Source organism: Curcuma longa, chromosome 3 (genome assembly GCF_044706935.1).
Source record: "Curcuma longa cultivar G26 ecotype Majalengka, Jawa Barat chromosome 3, ITB_CL_G26_1.1, whole genome shotgun sequence".
NCBI classification, from domain to species: Eukaryota; Viridiplantae; Streptophyta; class Magnoliopsida; order Zingiberales; family Zingiberaceae; genus Curcuma; species Curcuma longa.
The window spans coordinates 14,750,800-14,759,958 of record NC_133863.1 but is presented as its reverse complement, the minus strand read 5'-3'; the positions used below and the strand labels follow the sequence as shown (position 1 = coordinate 14,759,958).

Here is a 9,159-nt window from a genome sequence, read left to right as displayed (position 1 = left end):
CCCTTTCTCTGCTTTTTAGGATTAAGCACTCTAGAACACTCCGATCTCCCCCACACAACTCATGAACAACATTCTCTCCACCTTATTGTGCTAGGTATAGTAAGTAATTCCACGGTCCCTGTGGATTCGATCTTTTTATTACTTGGCGATATTCCGTGCACTTGCGGAAGCACATCAAGTTTTTGGCGCCGTTGCCGGGGATCGTGCGCAATTATTTACTAACTTAGCACATTAAGTTTTTCTTTTATTTTCTTATACATACATAGCCCCATTCTTTATTTTTATTTCTTTTCATTTTATTCAATTGCATAGATTCTTGGGATAAATTGGTGAAGATTTTTATGAATAAATTCTATCCACCAAGCAAGACTGCCCACATGAGGAATTTGATTTCAAGTTTTCAGCAAATGGAAGGTGAAACTCTTTTTGAAGCTTGGGATCGATTCCAAGGAATGCTAAGGAAGTGTCCACACCATGGATTGGAACGATGGCTTGTTATACACACTTTCTACAACGGAATTAATTATCAAACGAAGGTATATTTAGATTCCGCTGCAGGAGGTGCTTTAATGAATAAGAGCCTTGAAGAAGCCGAAGAATTGATTGAAAGTGTGGCACTTAATCACCATCAGTGGGCTAATGAGAGAGGTAGCGCACAGAAAATTCCTGGGAAATACAATGTTGATCAATTCACTAAGCTGAATGCGCAGATTGACGCGCTTACAAAGAAGGTTGAAGGCATGAATGTTGGTAAGGTTCCAGCTGTAGCACCTCAGAACCAGATAGTTCAATATGAACAGTGTGACGCAGTTGGAGCATACAATCAGAGGAACAACCCATATTCAAATACTTATAATCCGGGTTGGAAGAATCACCCCAACTTTTTCAGTTATCTTCTGCCTTTCACGATCTTTTTCACTGCAGCCCAATGTGATTTTGCTTTATCTGCAGTTCTCTTTTTAGCTCCCTTCTCTCGATTGGTATTGTAGTATGTCACCACCCGTTTCCAAAAAGAATCATTCTTCTGGCCATTACCAACTACTGGATCTTCGCTCATAATTGTGTAGGCTACTGCAAGGAGTTTATCATCTGCTATTGTCCACATTGTTCGCTTGGTATGGTCTCCATCCGATTCGTTGTCCGTCTCAATTGCTTGATCAAGAATAATATTATCAAGCCCTATTTGTGTTGAGAATGAAGGAAATTGTGAATGAGAGACTGCATAAGGCATTTCTATCCCTTTATCACTGTCACTTGTATCAACACTAGCCTTTCTTGATTCATTTGATTGAATCCCCGGTGATTGATGCGGATTAGTTCCATGAGATGGAGCTTGCATAGAATATTGACTATTGTGCCAATATTCTGGAGGATATGTATAAAACGGAGCTCGATGGTCGCTAGTGGAAAAATTTGGATAGCTTTGGAAATTTTGATAATATGGTGGTAGGTATGGAAAAGGTTGAAAATTATATGGTGTTGTGGGGGAAATGGAAATTGATGATTGAGGAGATTAGGATGAATTTGAGAATTTTCTTCACTGGAATTTTCGTCGACATTTGGAGAATCCCTAAAATAATCACTAGAATTTTTATCCATCGCTCTCGAAATTTTTAATATGCAAAGGAGGAGAGTTGTGATGAAAGATTGATGAAAATATGATGTATATATAGGAAAAAAGTTGAACGTTGCCCAACGTTTCAAAAATTGAACGTTGGCAACGTTCAATTTTATGAACCGTTGACAACCTAAATAATTAATCCATTAATTAATTATTTTTTAAAAATTAAATAATAATAAAAAAATTAATAATAAATACTACCCTAACTTTCCTAACCTCTCTAGCCTCTCTATCCTACTTTTTTTTATTTACTTTTAATTATTATATATATTTTTTATAATAAAATATTTGAAATCACCGGGCAAAACTTTTTGCCCGGTGATTTCAAATCACCGATCAGTGTCCCTCTCTCCAATAGGGGATATTTGGTGCATGGGGCATTTTAATATGCAATAGGAGATGCCCTAAACGACAACTACTTTTCAAATTTTCCTGTCTTCCTCGCCATTTCCTTTCTTCGCCGAAACCCTAGTCCATCGGTCGATCTGGTCTTTCCTTCCCCGAGAGCTTCTAATTCGTCTGCGAATACCCCGGTGAGCTTCCTCCTCTGCTCCCTTCTGTTTCCCTTTTCCTTTCTAATCGAGCTTTTCTTGTGTTGTTGATTGGGCGAGTCCGGAAGTTTCTTGACAGAAAAATTTCTTCATTATAAATGAGTTTCTGAACTGAATATGTGTTGATTTTGAATGCAGTCGATTCCTTTTCTTTATATCTCCCTGGACATTTTCCCGTGTTTCCACTAAATTATTGTAATCCTTCCTATCTCTAAGTTCAAGGTTCGTTCTCTTTGTTGCAATTAAAACTATGAACTCCATTTCATTTTTTCTTTCTTTTTGGATCTGATGCGGAAGTTATGTCCATCTTACATGTTGAAAATAACTTTTTACAAATGGGGTGGATGGACTTGGTTATGCTATTCGATACCCAATGTTAGTGATGGCGTACAAGATCTCTAGACCTGAGCTAGGAACCTCAACAATGCATTTTAATCAAGTTGCTATTCATGGGATTGTTGCCTTGACACCTGATAATGACGTAAAGCTGTTGGTATCATGGAAGCTGGGCAGACATTTACAATAGAACCAATGATCAATGCAGGTAAGTATTTTTAGTTGATCAGCATTCTGTGTTTATTTTCATCATTTTGTTTATATTGTTAGAGTGTTATTATCTTCATGAGTCTGGCGTGATCGGTTATGGCAGATGGATGGACTGCAGTTACTGCAGATGGTAAACGGAGTGCTTAATTTGAGCACACTCTTTTGTTGAGTAATGAGCCTTTTAGTGTTGACTGTTTTATATGGTGGTCAGTTTCTGTTGGAGTTTTCTCTTTTAGAAAGTTTGATTGCTTTCCAACTTATAACTATAGCATTCTACTCCACTAACTGTTACAATTCCTAAACATAATCTTTGACTGTTTGTTGGAATTGGAATCACTTTTCTCCAAACTTCACACCTTAGATGCATGGTTGTCATCTTAAGCAGATCCACTAACAGTCTGTTTGGGAGGAGGTGAGGGAAAGGGAGGGAAAGGTAAGGAAGGGGAAAAAAAAAATTTATCTCTGTTTGGGATGGGGTGAGGTAAGGAGGGGAAGGGGAAAGAAGGGGAAGTGTTCCCCTTCCATGCCCATGAATAGCCACAATTTCTTACACCCCAAATCGGGGTGTAAGGAAGGGGAAAAAAAAATATTAAAAGTATCTTCCAATTTTACCCATCTCTTGCCATCGTTTCTAGACCGAGGCGGTGGAGAGGAGAAGGAGGAGGAAGGCAGTGCTGGTGGCGAGGCTAAGGACGTCGGCGACGTTGAAGACTAGGAACATGAAGGTGAAGACGCTGGCGTTGGTGGAGAGGAGGAGAAAAGAGTTGAGAGGTGGGTGGGGAGGATCGAACGGTAGAGGCGGAAGGCAGTGGATAGCGGCGGCGACCCCCTTTGAATCCTCCTGCCACCGCCACACACGGCGAGGACAACGCAAGCTTTAGCGACGAGGAGGAAAGTGAGGACGATCGGCAACGTAGCCACGAAGGAGAACACGGTCTGCGCCAGCTTCACCTTTAGCAGAGCGAAGAACTCCGCATAAGCAGGAAACCTCGCGGCCTGGAACAGCGCCGACAGGCGGAAAGAGATCGTTTTGACGATCGGCCCCGAGAACGGAACCAGCGCCTGCGACAACAGAATGGAAGCCGACGCGGGCAAGACGAGCAGAGCAGCAATGGAGGTGAACGACTGCCGACTGGTAACCGTCCAAGAAGGCATTGATGGAGCTCCTTCCTGAGGAGGAATCAGCAGTGGAAGTGGCGGGGTTCGTTCTCCTCAAACAGGGAGGCAGGCCCCTGGACCAGCGGAGCCGGCTGCTCCAATCTGTGGGTCGAACTGTTCGACGGAGCTATCTGCAGCAGCTAAGAAGGTTATTTTTGACCAACTATTTATTTAACTTCTATTCTCTTTCTTTCCCTTCCAAATAAACTTTCACCTCTTCCCAAACAAGGTCACTTCTCTTTCCCTCCCTTTCCCTCCCTTCCCCTCCCTTCCCTTCCCTTCCCCTTCCGTTAATGAACCTTCCCTCACCCCATCCAAACAGAGTTTAACAGAATAGTTTTCTGGTCTGGAATGGAAGAGATGCTCTGGGATAAATCAGGGCATGTGTATTTCACATCCCAATTATTTGCTCAACTGCCCTGTTATTGTATGATTTTCCTACTTGACATTCAGTTTTAATGCAGCTCAAGTATATCAAGCCTTGAGTGAGCAATGCTGCTATGCTCAGTGATTATTGATCCAATTTAAGTCAGCAAGAGGTTGTTGAGCTGATCTTAATTTATAGTTGTAAAATAAAACGAACAAGATAAAAGAATAAGCTACTGCTCTTGAAAGCATGAATTAAATTACTTCCTAAAGGTCCAAACTTTTCAAAATTGATCTTTCTGTTTGGTTATGGTTGCATATAGGTTATTCTTTAACTTCAAAAAGACTTTTGGTGGGAGTTGGTATTTGATAATAAGCCTCTGCAAGCAAACTGCTTGCTCAGTGGCTAATAATCTTAACCTGTTGTTTAAGTGTACATTCCATTTTTTTGTGTGTGTAACTGTTTTTTTAAAACTTGAGCAGGAAAGGGACCAACTATATATTTACACCCTTGATACTTCCCCTTCATGTGTGAGTGAATCTACTTCACTTGAGAGACATAAACCTAACACTTGAATTGCTGAGATTATATATATATATATATATATATATATATATATATTTGACACGGACAAGATTACCTTGACCCTTCTACTCATACTATGTGTGGGATTATGTTAAAGTTGATACTTATCTCAAAAGGTAGTCTATTACTATGTTAAAGTTGATGGACTAGCCACTTATTTCAAAAGCTATTATTATGAAAGTGACCAATTATATACTATACCCTTAATATTATAAAAAAAACTCATGTCGGAGAATAATTTTTAGTTCAAAAATCAAATTTTCAACTACTACTAGATTGTCCAGAGCACCAACATGACTAGAATCTTCAGCTACAGGTTTATTAGAGCGTTTAGGTTAGTTTATCAAAAAAGTTAATGCAATTTCAAGACATCACGAATTTCACAGTCTCAGTCCTCATCTTCATTCACAGCATCACAATTTTCCAGATCTGAAACCATTTAAAATTGGGGTTTACTTGGATTGAGACCGGTTTTATTAACGTTGTTGATAAAACCAGATTGGCAGATTGTTTCCCTCCTCCATAGGGTAATATTAGCTTCCATGCGTCTCTTTAGCCATGTATAGTTTAACTTTTCAGGGATCTGATCTCTTCAATGTCTGCTAACTGAGACTAGTTACTTCTGGCAATAGCAATCATGCAATTAGGCTCCATTCATGATATTTTCATTAAAGGATACTGCACATTATCTCTCTACTAAACTTAGGTTTTGTAAAGCTTCTGTCATTGCAAGAACATGCCAATGGCGCCTAATTAGCTGTTTATAAATAAGGTTGACTGAATAAGTCCATTGCAGCTAATTTAAATTAGCTGGAAATACTTTACTTCACTCCAGTTGTTGCATCCATAATCTTCATAGCATGCTGTTCTCTTGCTCGGTTTTTGTTTGTATAATATAGTTCTTTCTAGAATTCACAATGCTGATCAATGGGCAAACACTTTTAACTTGCACCTTTCTGAAATGATGATTGCATCTTGGTTAATTTTTCTCCATCCGTTTGTCTTTGAAACAACACTCATACAGGCACTAGCATCCCATATAATATGATTTGTGTTTCTTTGACTTGATCTTTCAATTTGTTTTATGCTGTTTGGGAATCATCTTGGGTTAACTATGTGTGCAGGTAACGGAGACAGGCGTTGGTCGCCATCGTCACCGAGTGTCTTTCCTTGGTTGAATTCCTAACCTTGTTTTTCAATCTGTGACCATCTTTTTGAGTAAGCTTTGGCATTCATTCAATTTGGTGATTCATGCCCATTTATACATCTGCATACAATAGCCATCACATAGATGAAAGTTTTCACTTGCTGAGTATATTTACAATAGCTATTAGAACTGGAAATCTAATTTACTTAAAACTAGATCACATGAACAATTTAATTATAATAGTGCAACTATGGTCAGTGGAAACTTCTACTTTACTTAAAAGGATTGAGTCCATGAAACTGATTGATTTATCATTTTTTATAATAGTGCAACTATGACAATCCAATAAATGGTCCTCGTTTTTACCATGTGAGGAATATTATCCAAATAATTATTGATAGTACTCTTCATAGTGGTTGAGTCGGACAATGAGTTGCTTGAGTGGAAAGAAAAAAAAAGGTAAAAAAAAAAGAAAGAGGAATCAAGGAAAAGGGGGAAGAGAAAGGAGGAAGCAACAGGCAAAGCTTTGCCTTTTTTCCTTACTTGACATAATTATCCCAGACTTTATCATTATATTACAATCCATGCCCTCATCGTAAAAGCCACGATGATGGCGAATTGGTTCTCATGTCATATTCTATATTTTTTTGGGCAAAAATAAAGACGGCGTCATCTTTCTCATTTTGAATTTTTTTTAATCAAAAGGCATTGCACTAGCTGTTTAATTATATATAATCATTTAATTATCCTTTAATATTATTCAATATTATTATCTTTCGTTCTGAATTATTCGGTGCATTGTAACAACTATGAAATTTCAATGTAAACAAAAATGATAGAAATTTATATTGTAATAGTTACAATTCTATAGTTGTTTATATGAATACATTCGAGTGATTCAGAAATTAGGCGGAAGATAACAATATTAAATAGTATTGGAGAGCAATTGAGTAATTGTACATGATTAAACAGTGACTAACACCATAGATTCTAAATTATCAAAGAGATGCTCCATTTTGATTTTTTATCCAAAAAAAAAATATTTCATTTTACTGTTTAATTGTATATAATTATTCAAATATCTTTTATTACTGTTCAGTATTGTTATCTTTAATTTAAATCTTAAATCGGTCGGACGTATTGTAACAATTATGATTTTATAGTTGTTACAATGTGAATTCCTATCCACGTTGTAGTAATTATGAAATCGTAGTTGTTATAATTGTTCGTGTAAATATAAATTCATGATATAACAACTATTAAATAGTACTTGTTACACTTATCCATATTGTAGCAATATGATTTCGTAGCTATTCATATAACAACTACAAAATTGAAATTGTTGCTATAATATGAACAGTTAGAATAGTTACAATTTTATAGCTTTTATATTGTGAATTTATATTCACGTGAATAATTATAGTAATTACGATTTTATAATTATTACAATGTGAATAAGAATTTATGTTGTAATCATTATAAAATTATAATTGTTATATCATATCGATCAGTTGTAATCATTATAAAATTATAATTGTTATATCATATCTGATCGATTTAAAATTTATATGGGAGATAATAATACTGAACAGAATAAAATAGGATATCATTTTGATAAAAAATTTAAAGTGGAATGATTTTGAAATAATGGGGCGTCAGTTTGGCTGTTTCTCTAAATGCTTGCTTATTAAAAAAAAAGCAATATGAGAAAATTCGTATCCCTCTGTCTACTTTCTCAAATAAACAAAACAAGATCGTCGACTTCTATTTTCGTTTTTTTTATTTTATCAATCCAAATAATTCCTTTCTCTTCCTTCACTTTTCCTTCCAAGTAAACACGTCCTGGACCTTTTCGCCGCCGTACGGACCCTTCCGATTCCAATGCGGTGGGACCGTACAACATAATCCACAAATTAATTTGCGGCTTTCTTTTAATTCCGCTCTAAATGACGCAATTAATGGATGGTGAGCCGTGAGAGACTTGTCCTTATTTGCAATTTGCACCTTTTCGCATACTCTTCTTTATATCGACTGTCGCATACAGCGTCATTTGGGTGGAAAAATAATTGGATCGCTGATGGGGATGCACAGGGGCGGGTTCCGCGTCGGCCGCCGCCTCGTCCGGATTTGGCGCCGCTTCTTCCCCCGCCGCAACGGGTACGCCAGCCTCAGCTCCGGCCGCCGGCGCTCACGGGTCGGCGAAGCCTCGGCGGCGGCGGCGAGGATGATGTGCCAGTGGGCCCGCGTCATCTCGCGACGCCTGCGCCGCTCCCCGACTGGGGAGCAGCGCTGGCCGCTCCTGGAGGAGGAGTGGAAGGTGCCGCCGAAGGGGCACCTGGCCGTGTACGTGGCGGAGAAGGAGGGGGAGCGGCCGAGGCGGTACGTCGTGCCGGTGGTCTATTTCAACCACCCCCTGTTCAGGGAGCTGCTGCGGGAGGCGGAGGAGGAGTTCGACTTCCACAACTCCGGGGCCATCACCATCCCCTGCCACGCCGCCAAGTTCGAGAGCGTCAGCAGCAGGATCGCCGCCGGCGACCGCCGGAAAACTAGCATAATTAATTAAATAGTGAAGTTTATTTTGTCAAAGATGTTTACTTTTACTTTATCTCTGTACAACTTTTAATCAAAAAGGCCAGAGACTGAAGTGTTACGAACCAAATCCTTAACATTATTAATTTTCTAACTTTAAATTAATTATATATATCTTATTTTGATCTTTTAAATTGTTAACATAAATTTATCCAAATGGTCATTGTGCGAATAACACAAATACAATTAATTAAATAGTTAAATTCAGGTATTTGTGATAGTAACATGCATATAATTTAATTGACATTAATTGCTAGATATTTATGCCTTATTTAGGGAAACCAATAATTTAAATTTATTTATTTATTTCACAACAGGACATTATTATACCTAAAATTATCTAAATATCTTCAAAAATATGGTATGTAAATCAATATTCTTTGCTCATGATATGAAAACTTTAGATTTGTTTGAGATATAGTTGATTTTAGAGTTAATAATTTAAAATTTAGTTTGACTTATTATATTTAACTTTTGAAAATTATTTTGGTGCCAAATATAATTTATATTATAGTATACATATCAAAATAATTTAATTATATAAATCAAAATATGATTGAAAAAATATGATGAAAAATTAGATGACAATAACAAT

The 9,159-nt window shown here is 37.6% G+C and overlaps 1 protein-coding gene and 1 non-coding gene across 2 annotated transcripts; one reads left to right on the top strand and one right to left on the bottom strand.

Annotated features, from left to right (window-relative positions):
- Positions 1-374: 374 nt before the first annotated feature.
- On the bottom strand, positions 375-481 carry LOC141825805 (small nucleolar RNA R71). Its single transcript, XR_012601557.1, has one exon. It is a non-coding gene; the product is annotated as a small nucleolar RNA R71 (small nucleolar RNA).
- Positions 482-8,041: 7,560 nt separating this feature from the next.
- LOC141825414 (auxin-responsive protein SAUR36-like) lies at positions 8,042-8,626 on the top strand. The gene has a single exon (XM_074712798.1). The coding sequence runs from the start codon at positions 8,053-8,055 to the stop codon at positions 8,536-8,538; it is 486 nt and encodes a 161-aa protein (XP_074568899.1). The 5' UTR covers positions 8,042-8,052; the 3' UTR covers positions 8,539-8,626.
- Positions 8,627-9,159: the final 533 nt, after the last annotated feature.